Source organism: Pinus tabuliformis, chromosome 9 (genome assembly GCF_031772625.1).
Source record: "Pinus tabuliformis cultivar Carrire ecotype Pingquan chromosome 9, CPIR1, whole genome shotgun sequence".
NCBI lineage: Eukaryota > Viridiplantae > Streptophyta > Pinopsida > Pinales > Pinaceae > Pinus > Pinus tabuliformis.
Window position 1 is genome coordinate 66,072,854 of NC_142307.1, and position 23,307 is coordinate 66,096,160.

Consider the following 23,307-nt stretch of genomic DNA (forward strand, 5'->3'; position numbering starts at 1 on the left):
GGCCCAAGGGCTTTGGAGGGGTTTTGAGTAGGTTTTATGAGGTCCGATGACATTCGCTTGGTATATTCCATCATCCGCACATTTTGCCTTTTGTTCTGTTGCATTCTGACAACTTTCAAAAAATAGACTTATTAATGGGCCTAACTCAATTAATTACGATTAAGGTGGCATTTTGGGAGGAATACTTGGCCGGACACCTTAGTGTAATAGCTTGTTGGAACCGGAATGAGGAAATCTACACGATGGGATAATTAGAAGTGATTTTCAGCAGCTTGAGGAGGCATGATGGCCAATTTACGATTTTCCCAAGGGAAATGTGCTCAATGATTAAAATAATAATAAAAATAAGAGCTTCTAGAGGGTCCATCAGATCTATAAAAAGAGGAGGAGACCATTAGAGGACATCTTGGATTTGATCTTTCTTCTTGTGTGAGAGGTTGGAGGACCTGGTTCTCTACTTCATTTGTAGCCCCAGGACGAAAACCCTCGGGTCACTGTGAGATTGGGCGAGTACCCATCTCCCCTTGGTGAATTCATCCATAATTCACAGGAGAGCTTAGCAGCGCAGTTCATGTAAGTTTGGGGGGCTGACATGGTGCAACAATTTATCTTGGAGGCTAACTTTTCATATCAGCTATTTTGGTTGTAGCAAGATGTAAACCCAGATTATCTATTATAATAAAAGCTGAGATTATTTTGTTCCTCTTATTTCTGTCCATCAATTTGTTGAGTTGCAACACTTTATTTGTTATATTTAACATGACAATTTTAACTAGAATCACTGACGAGGTGAATGACTTGAGTTGGGTCTGATGTGGCCCATCGCTAGCAATTCTTGGATTGCCTCTTCTATCTCATCCTTGAATTTCTTTGGTGCCAATATGGTGTAGTAATTACGGGCTTGGCCCCTTCTTCCAACTCTATAGTATGTTCAAATCCTCTTTTAGGGGGTAATCCTAGAGGAATATCACCGAATAACTGGCCATGCTTGTCCAACACTCATTGAATGTCTGCTTTGTATTGTGGATTGCCATCGCTGGGTGTCTTTTGGCTTGTAATCATGCATTATGTAGCATATGCTACATCTCCATGCGTAAATATCGCCTTTATTCTTCTGGCGGAAATGACTTATGGGCTACCATTTTCCATACCTCTCAAATTACATTACTACCATTAGGGGCTTTAAATTCCATCTCCATTTGTTGGTAGTCCATAATACGCTTTTCCAACGAATACAACCATTGAATCCTCAATACCATATTGATATCTGCAAGATCTATTACATAAAAATCACTAGTAAAAGTATAATTAGCAAGTGTTACGCGCAAACCTAGAATCATCTGTGTGCAATCCAAGCTGTACCCATTAGCTACAATCACATCAAGGCCGTCGAACTCTTCTGTGGGAAGCCCTCTCTTTGCTACTAATGCTGCATCAATGAAATTATGTAGCTCCTCCATTGACCAACGCTGTGATGGTGTTGTTCATTAATGACTCCCCTGATCCTGAAGGTGTAATACCTAAGGGTTCCTGATAGGGATGCAATCTTAACTTGCGGTCAACTCTTCTTCTCTTCTAGTAGCTTTTCCTCTTCTTTAGCTTCCTCATGGGGTTGTTCTTTCTCTGGTTTGTTAGGATCATCTTTTGGGGTGGGTTCTCCTTATTCGTCCTCATCGTCCTTGCCTAAACAACGGTGTCCTGGATCCCATGGCTCCTTGCAAGTGAAACAAAACTTCTTTTGCCTTAGTTTGTTTCGGGTTTCCTCATCCAACCTGGCCCTCTGGGCCAACCATGTTGGAAGGGCTTCTTCTCCTTTATCTTTTTGAGGGACAAAAGGCTTGAGTTGTGCCTTAGATTTGATTGATGCATTCCCCATATCACGAGTCTTCTTGATGGTGTCTTAGAGAGTTGTGGATTGAATGCCTTAACCCAAACTTGCAAAGGTTCGACCAATCCCTCTATGAAGAGCATGACTAGTCTTTCTTCAGCTATGCCATTTACCATGATAACAATTTGTTCAAATTCTGGGATGTATTCTTCATGAGACCTTGTTTGTTTGAGTTGTGCCAATTCTTTGAAGTGTATGTTTGGGTTCTTTCGATCAAATCTATTTATCAACCTCTGCGTAAAGTCTACATAAGAGGTGATGTTTGCATGCCCGAACATAACCAAACCATGGTATCATCACTCGTGTTTCTCCTTCTAGATGTAGTGTGGCAAATTGGACAACATCTGCCTCTAACATAGGGTTGAACTTGAAGTAGGTGTCCAATTTTTGTACCCAAGCTCCTGCTGAACATTTAGATGATCCATGAAATGAAGGGAAAGTTTACTCACCTTGGCACATTAGATCAGAATTGGGTTGTCGCCGAGGTCTATTTCTGACTTTGATGTTACTGTATTCCTGGAAAGTCATGGCTGCTCGAGTGTTCTCTTCTAGTGCTGAGTACTCCCGAAAGTATTCGTCAAAAATTCTATTCGATTCTGCTGCTTATTGGGTTGCTGTCTGCTGATGGTTCAAAAATTGAGGAAGCAAAGGTTTGTGACTCCTTCCATTGGTTGTCCTGTGGTTTGTTTTAGGAACAACATTGAAGAAACCAGGGTTATGGCTGTTGCTTCCTTCAATACTAGCCCTATTACCTCCGTTCAACCCATTATTACCAAGATTACTTATGGCTTGGACAATAACCTGAGCCATCTATTGCTCTCAACATGTCAGTCATTTGTTGTTGCTATTGGAGTATTGCATTTAGTAGGACACTGGGATCCTGATCCCCTTGCCCTGATCTATACCCCATTGCTATTAATTTTAGATTACAATGGTATGTTCTATGCTTAAAAGCAATTTACTTCAATTTTTCTTATTAGCCCAATAGCAATTTCTAGATTAGCAATCACTTTAACATGATAGTAAATGTAGATATAACATATATAAAAAGCAGAAGACAAGCCAAGACAAGAGGACACAAGATGTGGTGCAGGCTAGGGACAAACCCCAATGTGGGGAAACCCTTTGATCAATTCTTCTTATTATTCTTCAAAAGTTCAGTAGAGAGAGAGTACAATATACAAAATTCACTTGCCCAATCACAGTCAAATCTATTCAGTGAAACTGCAGTCAACAAGATGCCCTAACCAAAAAGCCAACATTGGTCAACTTAGCAGAAATCTTCCTCCAAATCAGCTTGGTCAAACCCAATCAACTCGGCCTCCAAGGATAGTCCGAATTAGCCCAAAATAGTCCCAAAAATATCAGTCAAACTCGCTCAACACAGAGTCAAACCCATGGTCAACGCTGGTCAAACAAATCAGAATGCCTCGATTTTTGTGCCCAAAAATGTGGCTTGCCCAAACAGAATTTCTCCAAGGAAAATTGCAGTCAAACAAGGTCAACTGCTGCCCGATAAATGTTGGTCAACCCTTTGCAATTCGGTCAATGCATAAAACGGAAAATTACAAACTTATCCCTCGCATGTGTGGAGGAGAGAGACTGCCCAAAAATCCGTACACCCAATCAGATGAGGAGAGAGAGAGATATGTGAGTGATGAATGATGTCCAAATGAGGTAGATGCTCCTTCTATTTATATGCAACGTTGAGGGTGAAGAGACATGTCTTTTGGGCTTCTGAGCCTACATTAGTTTGCTGGCCGACCTTGACAATTTGTCCATAAACGAAATAAATTCATAATTCCATTTGTACATGTCAGAATGAGATGATCTTTAGATCAATCCTACACCTTTCGGAAAGAGGAATCCAATAAAAATATTAGCTTCATCATATGAGTTGTCCAAGTTGGAGTTTGGCCCTAGTTGCCAAAATTAACACTCCCTCTCAACTAGGAAGAACTCCACCTGCCAAACCATCTGTACCATCCCTGTCATCCATGCTTTGCTGAACTATGAAGAAGAAATGATCGAGAGCATGTCATACCACTCTCCACTGGCCCAAAGTCAGTGTCCATTAATCCTAGATCAATATCAAATTTCCTAGCATAGGGAGTACGATAGTACATGATGCGTCCATCGGTAGTACTATGGTCCCTATCCTCATTTCCCTACTCATTGGCCAGATGAGAGGTACTTCCCATGAGTCCTAGACTACATGGGTAGGATGTATTGGCAGGAGAAGGTGAACCACTCATCCTGCTCATATGCCATAAGAGAAGGTGAACCACTCATCCTATGCATATCTCAACCATCATGGGGTATCACAGGGGAAGGTGAACCACTCACCCTGTACATCACGCACCACTAGGGGAAGGTGAACCACTCACCCTATGGTCGCTCATCGCTCCAAGAAGTACCCCAAGCCCCCCAGAGCTCCTAGAGCTCAATATCCAAATCAAATGGGACCCTCATAAGAGGGTCTCTCCACGACTCCAAGTCGTTCACGGAAGGTTAAGAATTTGACCTTCCCCAGGGGATTCGTAAGAATATCTGTGACCTGATCATCAATCCCAATGTGATGGAGCCTTATTGCTCCCCGTTGTAACATATCTCAGATAAAGTGGTACCTGATATCAATATGCTTGGAGCAGTCATGAAACACGGGATTCTCAGAAAGACGAATCCCACTTTGGTTGTCGCAAAAGATCATGGTGGTATCCAACACATGTCCAAACAACTCACTAAAGAGCTTCCTCAACCAAACAACTTCACAGGAGGCCATACTAGCAAGAATATATTTAGCCTCAGTGGTGCTCAAAGCAACCGACTTCTGCTTCCTGCTCATCCAAGATATCGAAGCAGAACCTAGAGAGAAGCAATATGCCAATGTGCTTTTACGATCCACCACATTGCCAACCCAGTGAGCATCAGAATAACCATGGAGCCTCACATTCCTGGCAGTGTATCTCAGTCCATAGTTGATTGTGCCTTTGAGATATCTCAAGAGATTCTTGGCAACAATCTAATGTATGTGATGAGGCTCGATCATAAACTGACTCAATGTATTCACTACAAAACATATGTCCAGACGAGAGTTCACTAAGAACATCAAGGCCCCCATGAGTTGACGATACTTAGATAATTTTCCAAATCGGGTGCAACAACACTTCTGCATAACTTCTCAAAGTTAATTTCCATCGGAGTAGTCACGGACTTGTAGTCCACCATCTCAAATCTTTCAAGCAACTTCACAATGTATTTTCCTTGAGAAAGGAAAATTTCACCTGGCTTTTGCCAGACCTCCAACCCTAGGAAATAATGCATCAATCCTAGGTCCTTCATTTCGAACTCAAAAGCCAACTCCCTCTTGCATTGATGAATGAGTGGGTTTGCACCTGTCAGAAAGAGATCGTCCACAATAAGTACCAAGATGAGAGGTCTGTCATTTTCAACCTTAAAGTAAAGGTTCAGATCAACTTCACTTCTTGTAAATCCTAACTTCATCAGATAGCTATTGATCCTCTCATACCAAGCCCGTGGAGCTTGCTTCAACCCATAAAGGGCTTTTTCAACCTGCATACATGTGTCTGGCGATCTTGAACTTCGAACCCCTCGGGTTGTTCTACATAGACTTCCTCCTTAATTGAACCATGCAAGAAGGTGGTTTTGACATCCATCTGGTGTAGGTTCCATCCTCGCGAGGCAGTAAGGGCTATAATCGAACGGGTGGTGTTATATCGGGCAACTGGTGCAAATATCTCATTGTAGTCCACACCTTCCTTTTGAGAGAAGCCTCGAGCAACAAACCCGGCCTTGAACTTTTCAACACTTCCATCAGCGCCATGCTTGATCTTGTAGAGCCATTTTGAGGTGACAACGGATTTGTCCATGGGTCTAGGGACCACATCGCAAACATCATTCTTTATAATCGACTCATACTCTTTGTTCATAGCATCCTTCCAAACTTGGTGCTTTACATCTTCTTCGAATGTGCAAGGCTTAGATTGAACAATGGTGTTCATTGTAGCTAAGTTCCCTAGGTACCTATTCGGCTTCTTACTTTCACGAAAAGTTCCTGTAGGAGCAATATGGTTCTCGGCATCTTTGAAAGTTTCCCTAAGCCATGAAGGTCTCCTTTTTGAGGAGGAGGGCTCATGAGGAGGTGGATCAATGGGATCCATTGGTCCTTCAACATCGGTCCTCGGCTCTTCCTGCGGTTCTCCCTGCTTTCCTGTATCTGCTTCTTTGTCCTTGGAATATGAAGGTTACTAATCTTCCCAAGGGCAGCATCTTCATCGAAGGTGACATCATGACTTATCCCCCCTTCTCTTTGACTAGGCACATAGATTCTATATGCCTTAGAAGTTTCACTGTAGCCCACAAATGTTCCTTTCTTCCCATATGCATCCAATTTGCTTTTGTTTTCTTTCGGCACATGAAAATACAAGAGACTACCAAAAATTTTAAAATGAGAAACATCAGGTTTCTTACCAGTGAAAAATTCTTCGGGAGCTTTGGAGTCCAACGCTTGATGAGGGCATCTATTTTGAACGTACACAACAGTGTTGGCAGCGTCTGCCCATAAGAACTTTGGAAGGCTTTGATCATGAAGCATGGCACAAGTGGCTTCTATAATAGAACGGTTCTTCCTTTCAGCATCACCATTTTGCTCAAGAGTATATGCGGTAGTAGTCTCCCTCTTAATGCCAACGTCTCTACAATAGTCGTTGAACTCATTTGATTCATATTCGGTTCCATTGTCGGTCCTCAATATTTTGATCTTCTTCCCTGTTTGATTTTCGATCAAGGCTTTGAAAGAACAGAACCATGAGAATGCTTTGTCCTCCTTCTTCAAGAAATATATCCAAGTTTTGCGAGAGAAATCATCCACAAAGATAGCATAATATAAATATCCTCCCAAAGATGTCACGGGAAACATACTAGATAGATCATAATGGACCAATTGCAAAATGTCGGTAGTCTTGCTATCACTTGAGGGGAATGGTCCCCTTGTATGTTTTCCTTTGGCACATTCCTGACAAACACCTTCATGTTCTACTTTAAATTCGGGCATACCTGTCACCATCTTCCTCACATCGGGTCGAGCCTTATAATGTAGATGAGCAAGCCTCCGGTGCCATAATTCGGATTGAAGAGATATGTCGCAAGACATAGCTCCCAATTGACTTCCTCCAACTTGATGTAAGTTGTCAACCCTGAATCCAAGAGTAATTGCTTCTTTGAAATTTCTTTTCCAAACACGTACCTTTTCATCAGTGAATGCCACCTTGAATCCTTTGTCCTCCATTGCCGAGATAGCTACCATGTTCTTCTTTAGATCAGGTACATATAGAACTTCTTGTAGATGAATGGTGTTACTTTGATTCAATTGAAGAGTAACATTTCCAACTCCCTTCACAGGGTAGGTGGCATTGTCCCCAAGAATGATTTCCAAATTTGTATCCTTTTCTATTAGATTTGAAAGAGCTTCCTTATACCCAGTGAAGTGCCTTGAGGCACCACTATCAATCAATCAATTTCCCAAGGTGTCCGGAGGAGAGGTAGTAGAGAGGGCAAATATAAGATAATTTTTTTTTGCTTGTTATCTACAACATTAGATTCATCATACATGGAGTTTCTTCATCTTTTGGGAGGTCAACCATTTCCATGTTGAGTAGCAGGGGCATTCCTTTTTCCTTTGTTGTTGAATATGCGATTCCTTTGATTGTTGTTGCCCCTGAAATTGTTGTGGTTGTTGTCATCATCCCGAGGTGTATCCCTTCTATTAGGACACTCCCTAGCATAGTGGCCAAACCTGTTACAAATGAAGCATCTTTCCTATTTGAAGGCATGTTTCTTTCCATCATCCTTGTTTCTTCTTGAGTACATCTAGTCAACAATTCATCAAAACCTGAAATCCTGTCATTGTTGAGGATAGTAGTGTTGAACACATGCCATTCACGAGGGAGACCTCCAAGGGCAATGAGAGTGAGCTCTCTATCAACAATAACTTCTCCAATTGAAAGAAGATCATTTTTGATTTCAGTAATCCTAATGAAGTAGGATTGGATATTTTCACCTCTTCCCTTCTTTATGTCCTTCAACTTGTTCTCAAGGAAGAGAACATGGTTTGCATTGCTAACTTTGAACATGCCAACCAACTTGTCATACATCTCCTTAGATGTGTTCAAATCGGAGATGTATGCAACCAAATGCTTGTTAATAGAATCCCTGATGATCTTTGCTTTGACTTCACCTTTCTTGTACTTTGTCTTAGTGGCAAGCAGTGCATTTGAAGGCGGTTCAACATTCATTCCCTGCACATAGTCCATAACATCCTGTTCTTCCAAAGTCAAATCAAGAGACATCTTCCATGCATGATAATTAAACTTATCACTGAGCTTGTCATCAGGCTTGAAGTAAGATGCGGAGGCCATTGACTCTTTGTCCTTGTCCAACAAATCTCAGTGATTGCTCTTCTCAATGATTGCTCTATTCACTCTTGCTTGGGCTTTATTTTCACCTCAGCTCTCATACCATGTTAATTTTAGATAACAATGGTATGTTCTATGCTTAAGAGCAATTTACTTCAATTTTTCTTATTTGCCCAATATCAATTTCCAGATTAGCAATCACATTAACATGATAGTAAATGCAGATAGAACATATATAAAAAGCAGAAGACAATCCAAGACAAGAGGACACAAGATGTGGCGCATGCCAGGGAGAAACCCTAATGTGGGGAAACCCTTTGACCAATTCTTCTTATTATTCTTCAAAAGTTCAGCACAGAGAGAGAGTACAAGATACAAAATTCACTTGCCCAATCACAGTCAAATCTGTCCAGTGAAACTGCATTCAACAGGATGCCCTAACCAGAAAGTCAACGCTGGTCAACTTAGTAGAAATCTTCCTCCAAATTAGCTCGGTCAAACCTAGTCAACTTGGCCTCCAAGGATAGTTCAAATCAGCAAAACAATCCTGAAAATATCAGTCAAACTTGGTCAATGCAGAGTCAAACCTGCGGTCAACTTCCCTATGATCAATGCTGGTCAAACAACTCAGAATGTCTCGATTTCTGTGCCCAGAAATTCTTTTCTATTCAGAAAATGACACAAAGCTTTTCCAGTGCAAATATAATCTTATTACTCTTTCAACAACACCGTAAACTACTCAATGCAATGCATCAAATTCATGTAGTATCGTTATTGATTGAATTTAACAGTCCAACATAATTCATGTATTTCTAGTACAATGCCAAACAATTCTATAACAACGCCTGATTATTAAACCACTGCACCCCTATCAATTGATCTAAGCTATACTATGCTTGTGTGCGGAATCCTAACCAAAGAAAGACTGCCCGACTAACCTCTGGTTGAGGCCCTTAATCTGCTACAAGAGTTGCCCGGAAGAAACAATACTCAGAAAAAGAAAGCCAAGTCACTTTATAGAGATAGCGAAATGCCTGAGATAATTGTTTGAACTCTGGTCCTTAGAACTCCTTCGAAAATCTGCCTCAGGATGACTGATTGCTCCAGAAACATTGGACTTGTACCAAGTTTCTGTCTAGCCTCTGGAAAACTTAGACTTCCTTGGAAACTCCACAGAAAATTTGAATGGTTACATCTGGGCTGCAAACGGATCTGTCCAAGATAACCCTGTATAAATTCAGCCTTAGAGATGTATAAACAATTACATTCAACCTTCAGACGAGGCTTCAGCCTTCTTAGATGACTCTATCGCAGAAATTTAGGTTACTTCGTTGTTTCAGGAATTAACCCTTAATTTTGCATCAGATCACCCGTATAGCTTCACGAGGGACTTGGATGGCCTTGTCTCAGCTTTTCTATCTATCTTTGATATTCTTTAGACAGATAAACCTCCCTGCTTGCGAGTATTGATTTTTGTAGCATCGGATGTGTTCTAGCCACGAAACTTTGTGGAGAGGCTAGAATACATGTATTCTCCAAAACCTAGAAATCGTTTTTGGAAATTCCCCCTAGAGACGACTTAATTAAAATAATCAATCTTTTTTTAATGGCGCCTAAGTCTAAATTTAGAAAAATTGATTAATTAAGGGTATTAATTAAGTCACGGTGAGAATCTTCTAGAGGAAGACTTGGATCGATTTCTAGTTAATCTTAGCCATCGATTATGTTTTAATCTTGGCCGTTGAAGCCTCAATAAGAGATTATAAGAAGAAATTCGATAGGGGTTGGAGAACACACTTGAGAGACAAGGAATTCGATTTTGCTGGGAAATCAAACTCTAGAGTAGCAGCAGTCAGTTACTGGAGGTGATTCAGTGAAGTCAAAGCAATGAGAGAGGGGCAAGGATAGTAAGGCCGAAAGGAAGTTTCTCCAGTCCTATGAGTGCATAGCAGAGAGGCAATGAGTGCCACAGAGAGGCGGCACAAAGCTTCAAAGGGAGATCCGTATTTTGCCGAGGAGAAGTCAAAATTCAGTGCCAGAAGTCGAGTGGGAGCCCGGAGGCCAGGAGGATCAATTTTCCAAATAGCAGCTGATCAGTTAGTGAGAGAGACGTTGGTCTGAGTTGTGGGATGCAGATCTGCGTAGGCTGACTTAGAGGCAGCGCAGAGACAGCAAGGGGCAACTCATCTTGAGCCAAGGTCAGTGTCGGATCACTGGTGGGAGTGAGATTTTTCTCACTAGATCTCCCGTCAGTTATTTCTTTGTATGGAAAGCTAGATTTGAGCTTCCATAGATTTGTACTCAGATTTACTACTGCATAATAATAAAACCCTCAGCTGCTGCACCGATTTTCCCAAGTTGGGTTTTTCTGGGGACATTGGTCAAAAAATCACTATGTATTTGTGTGTGTGCATCTATTTTTCCAACATTGTTTTTCTTCCGTAGTATTATATTTGTGAAGGCTGCAGTGTATTAGTTTTGATATTTACCATAGGATGCAGTAAATAATTTGTTCAAGTTATTAACAAATAGAAGAAACTTAATGAGTTGCTGCAGTAGGATTCATGGTTTCCAAATTTTCACAGGGTATCAGATCACAGATCGTAAGCTGGAGAGCTCAGTAGCAGAAGGGTAGAGGAATTTCGATTCTCTGCAGAGGTAGCAGTTCGAAACCCTCAGAGGCAGCGTAGTCCCTTGGGCTAGGAGGCTCAGTTTTTGAGGCAAATTTATTTCTCTGATAGAGTCGATAGAGAAATTAGATTTTCCAGATCAGAGCTTAGCAACATTTTCCTTGCAGAGCAGTTCTTCAGTTGGGATGTAGTTATTTTGCAGTAGTTTGCTAGTGCAAAATAGTGTCATGAGGAAGGAAGAGCACACATTGAGGGAATTCTTTTCTCAGGGGACTTCTAGCCTAGAAGTTCGATTTTTCCTAGAAGAGCAACAGTAGTTGTGAGTAGATTTGACCACTCCAGTAGGGAGTGCGAAAAGCCAGGCAACAGCTGCGCAAAGGAGAAGAGGAGGAATTCGACATTTTTGCAGAGATGGCATCAGCAAGGCTGAGAGATCAGGATCAATTGGAGGGAGCCTCCAACTATGTGATTTGGAAGGCAAGAATTTCCTGTCTTCTAGATGAGTATGATCTCAAAGCTTACATCGATAGTGTGGTAGCTGTACCCTACTACCCACAAATGCAGATCCGGTGAAGGCGTACAAGAAGGAGATGGGGAAGGCAAAGAGGCTGATTCTCGATGGGGTTCGAGATCACGTGGTGTCTCACATAGTTGGCAAAGATACTACCCGATAGATGTGGGAGGCACTTGCTACGCTATACGAGGGATCTTCCGAGCAACGAAAGATGTATCTTGAGGAGAAGTTGAGATGCACGAGGATGTAGAAAGGGGAGCGCATAGACCCATTCCTTACTAGGCTTCAGGATATCCAAGATCAGCTGTTTGTAGTAGGGTCAGCGCCTCAGCCTACAGAGTTGGTGCAGTTTGCTCTCAACAACGTTTTCGAAGAATGGTAGGTCTTCGTCCAGAGTATTTTGGGCAGAGAAAAGTTGCCAGATTGGGATCGTATGTGGGCCGATCTGCAGCAGGAGGAGATGAGGCAAGACTTGGTGAAAACCACCATCACTGGCAACAGCAACAACAATGGGACGAAGCAATTAAAGGAAGAGGAGGATGTGGCCCTCGCATCAAAGGGGTAGCAGGAGCAACGTAGGAGGAAGAAGGACATTTCCAAGGTGAAATGCTTCAGAGGTGGTGAGCTTGGTTACTATAGTACTCAATGTCCTCTTAGGAAGAAGGACAAGGAGGAGAAGCAGGATCAGCAAGCTGCATCCACAGAGATTGACAGGCTGTCCTCCAGATTGGAGGAAGAGTTTGCCATGATCACAAAGATACCTCCAGGAGTGAGGTGGGGTGATTTGGTTTTGTGGCCCCAAAGAGCTACAAGATGGGCAAGATTCTTGAGGGGGTCCACCTCATGAATCAATACCTTTCTATGGGAGCCCATAGCATGCAATAGCAGGATGAATCAGTGGGAGTTGATGCAGTCAGGTGCTAGAGTGACAGATGCGGTAGCTAGTAGCAGGTCAGATATTGGGCAACGTAGTGCAGAATTGGCAATAGTGCAGTTGGCACAGAGCAGAGTCTGTAGCAACGCAAAGGCTTCAGTGACAATGCAAAGTCTAGCAGCAATCAGGACTCGGGTGACAGATGCATCGTACTGACCACAGTTGGTTCAGTATTTTGGATGCTTTTCCGTTGCAGTTGCAACAACAACAGATGGAGAGGGAGTTGTAGTGCAGATGCAATGTTGGCAGTAGTTCAGCGGGGCCAGCAGCAACATAGATGCAACGTTTATCAGAGTTGCGTAGTAGTTGGTGAGCAGCAACAGCTAGACATTAGCAGCGTAACAGAGGTGGTGCAGAGACAGGGTGGTGCTTCAGTGGGTTGTAGTGCTAAAACACATTCCTCGTTAAGAGGGAGTGTTGATTTTGTAGTATCAGATGTGTTCTAGCCACGAAACTTTGTGGAGAGGCTAGAATGCATGTATTCTCCAAAATCCAGAATTCGTTTATGGAAATTCAACCTAGAGACGACTTAATTAAAATAATTAATCTTTTTTTCAATGGTGCCTAAGTCTAAACTTAGGAAAAAGATTAATTAAAGGGTATTAATTAAGTCATGGTGAGAATCTTCTAGAAGAAGACTTGGATTGATTTCTAGTTAATCTTAGCCATCATTTATGTTTTAATCTTGGCCTTTGAAGCCTCAACAAGAGATTATAAGAAGAAATTTGATGGGGGTTGGAGAACACACTTGATAGACAAGGAATTCAATTTTGCTGGGAAATCGAACTCAAGAGTAGCAGCAGTCAGTTGCCGGAGGTGATTCAGTGAAGTTGAAGCAATGAGAGGGGCAGGGATGGTAAGGCCGAAAGGAAGTTTCTCCAGTCCGTTGAGTGCATAGCAGAGAGGCAGTGAGTGCCACAGAGGGGTAGCGCAAAGCTTCAGAGGGAGGTCCGTATTTTGCTGAGGAGAAGTCGAAATTCAGTGCCAGAAGCCGGAGTGGGAGCCCAGAGGCCAAGAGGATCGATTTTCCAGATAGCAGTTGATCAGTTAACGAGAGAGACGCTAGTCTGAGTTGTGGGACGCAGATCTGCGTAGGTTGACGCAAAGGTAACACAAAGACAACAAGGGGCATCTCATCTTGAGCCAAGGTCAGTGTCGGTTCATCGGTGGGAGTGAGATTTTTCTCACTAGATCTCCTGTCAGTTATTTCTCTATATGGAAAGCTAGATTTGAGCTTCCATAGATTTGTACTCAGATTTACTATTGCATAATAATAAAACCCTCAATTGCTGCACTGGTTTTCCCAAGTTGGGTTTTTGCGGGACATTGGTCCAAAAATAATTGTGTACTTGTGTGTGTGCGCACCTATTCTTCCAGCATTATTTTTCTTCCGCAGTATTGTATTTGTGAAGGCTGCAGTGTATTAGTTTCAATATTTACCGTAGGATGCACTAAATAATTTGTTCAAGTTATTTAACAAATAGAAGAAACTTAATCAATTGCTGCAGTAGGATTCAGGGTTTCCGAATTTTCACCACGAGAATAGACTAGAAATAGATAAAAGAATAGTTTACTAACTAGGGTGGAATCTTTTACCACCGAAATTAGTAGGAAGAATGGGGCCTTGAAACCCTCAGAGCTATTGCTCAAGAAAACAGATGTATTAGATCCAATTCGATGATGATTCATTTGATCTCAACTCTCCTCTATTTATAGATTTCCATGGGCTCCAAAATGTGAGGGGTTGTGGTTGCAACCCCTAATTTTGGGTTTTTTAGTACTAGCCAACCCAACTTTTGCCCAATGTTTCCCCAACATAGGAAATATTGAGTTTTTACCCCTTTATCAAGACTAGCCTATGGGGTCAGATAGGCTATTTCGTCCTCCATTGGCCATCAATTTGAAGAGGACATTACAGACTGGATATGTGTTTCCTGCACAAGCAATAAAATTGTTGTCTCGAATTACTCTTGGAGTAGTAGTTCATCATCTTATGTTCAGGCTTACATTATTTTTGCAGCTTTACATTGTGTTCAATGATTCACTGATCATAATCACCATTACACTTATTGTGAGCTAACTAGCTTATTTTTACTGTTGAGGATATAATTGGGCCTTCTGGTGTCATAACACAAATAACATTTAAGGCATATTTTATATGGTAGTTGCATAGACAACTTTCAAGAGTGGACGTCAACAGAGTTTATATCATTTTTGGGAAATGTTTGCCTGCATAGAAAAGCCCACGATATCAATCCTTAGTAGAGCAGTGATAGCGAAAAAGATTATTCATAGTTATGATGTTATTGCAAGTCAGTTCTCGGTATTTCTCATTCTTTTATGTGGACTTTCCTAGTATCCTAGGTTATAGTTGTAGTTATGCTATATCCAAAACCTAGAGTAACAAAACCTAGAGTTGCTGACTGTAGAGATAGAAGAACCTTTTGAAATAGGTAATGAAACTATTCTGCATTCAAGTCAGTTCTGGGGATTTCTCATTCTTTTATGTGGACTTTCCTAGTATCCTAGCTTATAGTTGTAGTTATACTATATCCAAAACATAGAGTGACAAAACATAGAGTTGATGACTGTAGAGCTAGAAGAACCTTTTGAAATAGGTAATGAAACGATTCAGTAGTTAAGTCACAAAGGTGAGGCCTACCATAATATGGGCTGCAAAAAGGTTCAATGTTTTTCCCTGAAAAGGGTCAGGTGCAACATAGGTATATTTGCAATTCTTTGTCTTCCACTAGTTCTCAAAATGCCCATAAACCATTGTTTATTTAATTATTTTTAACAGTTACAGGTGGAAGTGTAATAGCATATTTTATGCAACAACACAGCAAAATTACATCCATTACTTAAGTAGAAGGCTTTACCAGTATTTTATACAGCATGTCTAAAATTGACCAATCTCTTAGCCCAAAGGTATGTTATATACATCCATAAATGTTGAGACTCGAAAGGCATATAGCCTATAGAAGGTGCCCAGAGCTTTATAAGATTTAGCTGGCATGTACACAATTATAGAAAATAAGCAACATACACTAATCATTAAATATTGCTATGTTTCCCATAGACACTACCTGATTCAAATTAGGCAGGCTAGCTGGAGCAGCATGAGCAGAATTGACTGAAAGTGAAGATGCAGGTGCCACAATGGTTCCAGAGCCTCCCTGCTGTGCTGCTTGGACGATCTCCATCTGCTGCTTTAATCCATTTAGTTCCATTTTTGGTTCATGGATTTGATTCCTCTATGCTGTCAGTATGCCCATCAGTGAGCCAAACTGGGTTGAGAGCCTGTCAATTCTCCTGTTAAGGGTGGCGAGTTCCAGCTGACTCTGCTTCCAAACTGCCTGTATCTGCCTCTGAATTTTGTCATCTGCCTTGTCTGCCCACCGTTGCAGTGTCCAGTGTGGGCTTTACTTCTGTTGCAGCAAATTCCATGAAGTGATTATGAGCATGTCTCCTCCTGTGAACAAGCTCTATGATGTTGGAAAGACAGAATATTCTAAATGAAGACAAGATATGTGGAGTAACCAGAGGTATAGCCTTAATGCTTTTGATATGTTTGGTTTGCTATCCACACTTGCTGAGGCACCTGTGAAATCCTTGGAGCTTGGATTTCATACCTGGCGAATGATTTTTGTGTAATTGCTCCTGACACCACATGCAACCCCCATCATCCTACGCCTGGCTGAGCCTCCATCCACAATCCAATTGCTTGACGGAATGACAAACTGAAGATGTCATGATTGGGGTGTACCTCCGTCTTCACGCGCTTGCCTCTACCGTCATTTTCAGAACCACCTTCAGCCTCATCAAATCTTCTATCTGCGTCGAGGGATTGTCATCCTTAGGAAACTACTTGATCCTCGGTTCTCTTCATGTACCCTGTCCATAAAAAAATTCTTGCATGTGGGATTTACCTTGGCGATGACATCTGTGTCTTGATTTATTGTTTTAATGTTATGGAATTGGAGCCTCCTGCATGGTTCCATTTGCCCACCTTGCACTTGGAATGCATGTGACTGCTTGGTTGGCCAAAGAGTCTGCCAGCGTTTTTAGTTCTCTTAGCACATGTTTAGTTTGGATTCAGGTGAAGGAGGAGAGGCTGGTCATTATTTTCTTGTAAAGGGAGCTTTGTTTGATGTCTGAAGGGGTGGTTCCAAGGTTAAGATGCCTGATTGTGTTATTGGAATCCCCCATTATAATGAGGTAGCTGATGGGTAGTTTCTTGGCTAAGCTGATTCCTTGGAGGAGGGCATACATTTTTGCTTGGTTATTGGAAACTATGCTAGTATGCCCAGTCTTCATGAATAACTTATTTCCATTTGTCCTGAGAGTTGAGCTTTTCTCTTCAGTATTTTCTCCACTATAAATCCTTGTGTTTGTTTTAGCAGACATGAAACTAGCATTGAGTTCTCTGTCCAAGACCAGGGCTACTATTTGCCCGAGAATGCAAGAGACCTAAGAAACTAAAAACAGAGAAAGGGGAGCTCAAGGTGATGAATTTTGGTAAACCAATTATGGTACCAAGTTTATGAAGAAGACAACAAAAGAAAAAATACTAAAGGCAGATTTGTGGAGAATGAAACTGCGAAGTGATACTGTGTATTATAATCTCAATTGACTTGAAGCCAAAACAGGGCAGACAGATGAGCAGGGTTGCAGCCAGTGAACCAAAATCAAATGCATCAACTCCTTCAGAGAGATTTATAACACATCTGGTGTTGCTTGTTGACCTTGGCAGAGTGATATCAACCCATTTTTTGGGGGCTTATATGCTTTTTGTTTCTCTGGTTGGAATTTGAAGACGTCATTGTTAATGGGAGGCCTACTTATTGTCACAAACCCCAGAACAATCATGGTCTTGTTAAAGGAACTTGGTGCTGCCAGGAGACTAAGTATTGTTATTGGAGGAGAATCGTTGATGAATTATGGGGTGACTATTGTGGCCTATAAGCATTTCTTTCAAGTGACTCTTGGCAACACTTTCAATGCAGCACAAGCAATAAAACTCTTGTTTCAAGTTACTCTTGGACTAGTAGTTCTTGGTCTTGCTTTTGGGCTTACATTAGTTTTGCGGCTTTGCATTGTCCTTAATGATATAGTGATAAGAATCACCAACACACTTATTGTGAGCTATCTAAATTTTACGGTCGTAGATAGTGTTGGGGTTCTGGCATCATAATACAAATAACATTAGGCATATTTTATGCTATAGTTGCAAGGACAACTTCAAGGGGGGAAGGCAACATGTCTTATATGATTTTTTTGGACTGGTTGCCTACATAGTACAAAGAAAAGACAACAAAATCAATCCTTAGTAGAGCAATGAGAACTCAAAAAGGATTATACATATCTACAATGTTATTACAAGTCAATTCTGGGGGTTTTCTCATTCTTCTATGTGGCATTCTACAAGTATCCTAGGATATAATTGTAGCTATTATATAACGAAAACTACATTAGTTTGGCTATGGTGTGAACTTGTAAAGGAAGTTATTTTCATATGGTCTAGATGGCAAAGAGCTCTGGTATTGTGTATACCTTGAATAGTAAATCATTCTTATGACATTTTAAACATTCCTCAATTTGCATGGAAAATTGCAGTGTTCGTCTTTTCCCTGGTGGAGTAGGTTTTCTCACTTTTATTCTGAGTGGATCAACAACTGAGTTTTTGTTACACTTAGTGTGGATAGAACATATAACACGAAGATGAGGACTCTACATTACACAAGGTATTAAAAGAATAATAAGGGTTTAGAGGCATTTTGAGAACTGGTGGAAGATGAAGAATTGGTGCCAACAGATAGGATGTTAGTGGTCAAATATATAACATGTTGTAAAACACGGTGCAAGTAGGGTGCTAAAACCTTGTGGGATATGGCTTATTGCTATGGGAGTCCATTGGGGAAGTACTATTACGGCAAACAAACATATGATGCACGTGACATCTTTTCTGGGAAGCATATTGGGGTTTTTTGCAGCCCTTACAGTGTGAGGGCTTGCCTTTGTGACTTCACACTCAATTTTTATTACTTTAAAGTCTTTAAAGTTTAATGTGACAAAAAGATTCTTTAAACTTTTATCTATGCTTCGTTACTCTTTCAGTGCAAAAGAAAAGGTTCTTCTCCCTTTTCAGTCAATGCCAACTATAGAAGATCCCCTATGGCAGGACAGTGCAATGGTCGCGGTGAAATTTTTGCACCTCAAAGTTTAAGATGACAATGCAGGATAAGAGATTGTGGACCAAGGTACTATTTCATTCAATCAAAGGACCTGTCCTTAAAAGATTGATCTGTACATGGGAAGAATTTGAAGTACTGCAACATCCAACACTACGATTGGTCAGGAAAAAGCAATTCAAGGAGGGGGGTTATTGTTATGATGTTTAGAAATGACCCACTCTGTTACTGATATATTACCTGGGAGCATTTTCTTTTCTTTTCTTAGGAGATACTAGTGCATGCTCATATTAATGGCTACCATTATTCATTAATGGCTTCTGTTAGCCTGTTGTGCATTATCACATTTATGGCCCTTTTGCTCATGAAATCATTTGTAACTCTATCTATATTCAGTGTTTAGTAACTCCTACTTCTAAGTCTTATTCATTGACAATTGTAACTCCTATTTTGTAAAACAACTGGAATCACTAGATATAAATTGGGTATTAGGCATTAGAGTAGGGGTTTACATGGCGTGCCATTGCTGATGGTCTAGAAGAGATTATTTGGACCAAGACCAGTGTCCATACTGCATTTACTGTCTTTGATTGCGCTTTACTTGGCATCATATGTTTTGGTTCCTTTTTCCTTGGTTGGTACAGGCATGGTGCAGAAGAATAAATGAGAATGTATTTATAGCTTGGTGTTTACTTGCATGCTGTGTTGTATTGTTAGGGTAGACTTGATTTGGTGAAAGAGTCAAAGTTGTTAGGTCCACAGTATTGGTTTTGGGCACATGGTTTTGGTGGCCTGTGGTATTTAGAGCCCATGGATTACATGTGATGAAGCCTTTAAAAGGCTTGGGGATTCTCCAGTATAATCTGCCTGAGTTGAGCTTAGGGCTCACTTGGCTGGGCCAGGATGTTGCCCTGCTTGGCTGCTTTTAAGTCAAGACAGCTACTTTTAAGCCATGAATATTAGATCTATTATTTAGTGCTGGCTTTTTCCCAATTGGGGTTTTCCAGTGTATGTCATGCTATTAATTGTTTGTGTTATTATTGATTTATTTCTCTCTTGTTTTTACTAACATGTATGTTCTTTCTGTTTTAAATGGCTATTTCCTTTCCTAGGTTTTCATTTGGTTTTGTTGTCACAACATCATTCTCTTAAATAAGGTACTGAATGTTATACATTGAGAAGCCTATGTTAAATTTTATGCAATAAAGATAACACCAACAGCTTTGCCTTAGAAGGCAGCAAGCATGTGTTTAGTTGGTGGTTCATTTGGAAATTTCATATTGCCTAGGTGGCCAATTAGATGTTTGGTTTATGCATATTATATGCTAATTTTGTATTTTTTCCATTTTCTTCAATAGAAGCAATCTTTCGCTTAAGAAATATGTGTAGTTTTGAGAATTTATATACCGACTTTTAAGTTCTGGCAAACTGTATTTGTGGTTGCTCAATAGTTAAAAGACTTGCTATTTTCTATTCTGTTGCAGGAGCTGAGGTTGCGGTGCTCTGTTTGACTAAATCAGGAGAGGTGCTCAATTATCAGGCCTTTACAAACTCGAAAGGGACTTTCACAGTTGCAGAGACAATGCCTGAAAGCAATCGTTGGGAGATGTGCTTGTCCAGGCAAATTAGCAGCATTCACCAATACTGCAATATGCCGGGGGACACTGTTTCTGCAACAAAATTTTCTTACTCTCTTTCATCAGGTCGTTCATACATGGTTAGACCATTTTCTTACCAGCCTGTTAAAACTCCCATGTATTGCCGTTGAATGTCTGGGACTCCAGCAGCAGCACTAATATATCTTCAGTCTCTGTGGAGGACTTTTCTTAGGGCCTTTGTTGCCATTTAAGATTTCTTGACAATTACAGATGCCCATCTAGTCTTATTAATTGTTAAAAATATGTTTCTGGACTGTATATCCAACAGATATTCAACCAAATAGTGCTGAAATCAATGTTGCACATGAGTCCAATCTTCTGTCAAGGCTTATGTCAATAGCTGTGGGATCTGGGTTATTTTGATGATACGGTATACTTACAATTGACATAGGGTGTAATCAACATACTAGTAAGCAGCTGTACAGTGTGGAATAGGTGGATCAATATGTATTCTGTTTGTTTAATAAGGAAAAAATTTCAGTGTATCTTCTTTTATGTCATTATGTGAGTATTGTCTAACAGGCACAGATTCAATGAAAGAAAAGGCTTACCATTTGCAAGGAATATTTCTCTTTATAGCAAATTTTATTGACATAATCAATGTTGTCGCTATGCCTATCCTGTTATAGGGCACTTACTGGGGGGACGGGGCAGCACTTTATTCTTAGCCCCTCGTAACTTCAAAAATCTAGGATTTCAAGCCCTCCTTTTAGGTCACATGGAATATTTTATTTTAGAAGCTTTTATGTGGTTCATTAGCTTCAAACATCTAGGAGCTAAAGCCCTCTTTTGAGGGTTACAAGGAATGCTTTACTTTTAAAAAGAATGCATTACGTGGGGGAGGGGGTGAGCTCTTAACTTTAGCCCTTCGTAGCTTTAAAAAACTAGGAGCTCAAACCTTCCTTTGAGGTGTAATGATTTATTTTTAAAGCTTTTGTGGTTCGTTAGCTTCAAAAATCTATGAGCTCAAGCCCTCCTTTCAGGTATGGTCCGTTAATTTCAAAATTTTAGAAGCTGAAGCCCTCCTTTGAGGTCACATGGGATGCTTTATTTCACGAAGCTTTTATGTGGTTTGTTGTGAAAGATTGCAAATTTATATTAGTCCTCCTTTGAGGTCACATGGGATGTTTTATTTCTAGAACCTTTTATGTGGTTTGTTGTGAAAGATTGTTAATTTATATCATCCCTTCATTCATGGCTATTTAATGGGGCAGGAAGTCCAAATTTCCCTAGAACATTATGAAGTAATGCTAGCTTTAGCATTTAGTTTATAGAAGCCTTTATCATTTTGCCTTCGCTGTTCACATGGCCAAAAGATGTGATACCACAGTTGTGACTGTCCCTATACCACAACTCCATTGTGGCTTGTAAGATCCTGCAATGACAAACAGTGATATAAACTGCATATCCAGATTTTAAGAGACATTGAAGTTCAACACCATGAGATTGGAAACACACCATTAGAAATCAGACGTCATCTGGGATTAATATTGGTTTTGTATACATTCCATTCTCTTTCCTTCTACAACTGCGTTCTGCCCTTTTCTTGTATCTATTCAGATGCTTAAAAATACATCTCTACTCCTTTAAATGGGGAAATTAATCCATGATCATTATCTATAGATAATTATTACTTATCCTTGACATCTTATCATTATCCTTTATTGTCCTTGTTTTGTTGGTAGAAAGGAAATTTATATTTATACCGAGTGAGAAGATACAAAATATGCATACTTTCGTGTGTTGTGGATGCTGTGAACATCTTATTTGGTTATTTCAAAAACAAATATTGATGACAGTAAGGGAATACAAAATATACATACTTTGTGTGTTGTGGATTCTGTGAACATCTGAGTTGGTTATTTCAAAAACAAATATTGATAACAGTAAGGGCCTCAATCTGTCCTATTAGCCCAGTACAGGGAGCAAAAGCACAAGAGTGATCCATTTGGATGGTGTTCTTAGTGGTCATATTCTTGGAGCATTGTCATTGCTCAACTTACGGGGGACTAGAATTCAAGTTCCTATCCAACAAAGAGTTTGTTGGAAAATGTAACTAGGTTCGGTCTTCATTTAATGTATTTGAGTCATCATGTAATGTACTTGTCAAAAGAATAAAGAAAATAATAATAATTATTATTATTGTGACTTATTAAAACATGGGTTTCATGCTTGGGTCACCATGTTTTAAGTCAAAGTTCCAATTGAGGACTTCTAGGATTTATTCAGAGTCAGTAGAGTCATTGTACTTTTACAGAGACGCTTCTTGGGCTTTTGAATTTGAATCATGTATTGAGTCAAATATGATTTATGTATCCTCCAAACCAAGTCGGCCTAGAAGAAGATCAAGTCGGCCTAAGGACCCTAATTTGACCCCCAAGAAGCTTATAAATACAAGCTAGTCGAAGTAATTTGGAGCATCACTTTCTCACGAGAAGTTCGATGTTTCTTGTGGCTGGGAAAAGTGCGAACTCTGTTGCTGGGAAGCCGAAGTCAGTGCGAGTTTGGGGAAGTCTAAGGAGAAAGGAAAAATCGAAATTTTGGTGCCTCTCTCTCTGTTTTGTGCCTTAGATTGGGAGATCGAATTCTTCTAAGTTTCTTTGTTTTCGGAAGCCACTGCCTAGTTGAAGTTGCTGGAAATGGGTCGAAATTCTGGGAGGTTGACTTGGTGTGGAGGGAAGGTCTGGTTTTGGTCTAGGGTGAAGAGTCTCAAAGAATACTATTGAAAGTAAGAATTTCTTGATTGGGTTTTCCCCTCGAGGGGGGTTTTGCCTTGGCATAGTGCCTATATCTGGTGTCTATTGTTTCATATGCTGCTGCTTTGGTAATTTCTTGATGAGCTAGAAGAAAGAAGATATAAAGAATCGTAATAATAAGAAACGTCACAAGTAATTATGAAGAATAAGAAAATATTTCTGCCTTTCTGATTTTCTAATAGAGTTGAGGGTTCAGATTGGGTTATCTCTCATTCAATGTGAGCTAGTTAGGCTTTCCTCTTGTTTTAGGTGAGAGACTTCCAGAAAGGGCATTCTATTCCCGTGGTTGTTTGGTGGCTCAT

General features: G+C 40.4%; 1 protein-coding gene across 1 annotated transcript in view; it reads left to right on the plus strand.

Moving 5' to 3' along the window:
* LOC149147139 (uncharacterized) overlaps positions 1-20,734 on the plus strand; it is a 61,203-nt gene extending 40,469 nt beyond the window's left edge. The window contains exon 2 of the mRNA XM_089445710.1: positions 20,076-20,734. Within this exon, the coding sequence (XP_089301836.1) occupies positions 20,076-20,359 (284 nt within the window). The 3' untranslated portion in view covers positions 20,360-20,734. The remainder of the gene's footprint in view (positions 1-20,075) is intronic.
* Positions 20,735-23,307: the final 2,573 nt, after the last annotated feature.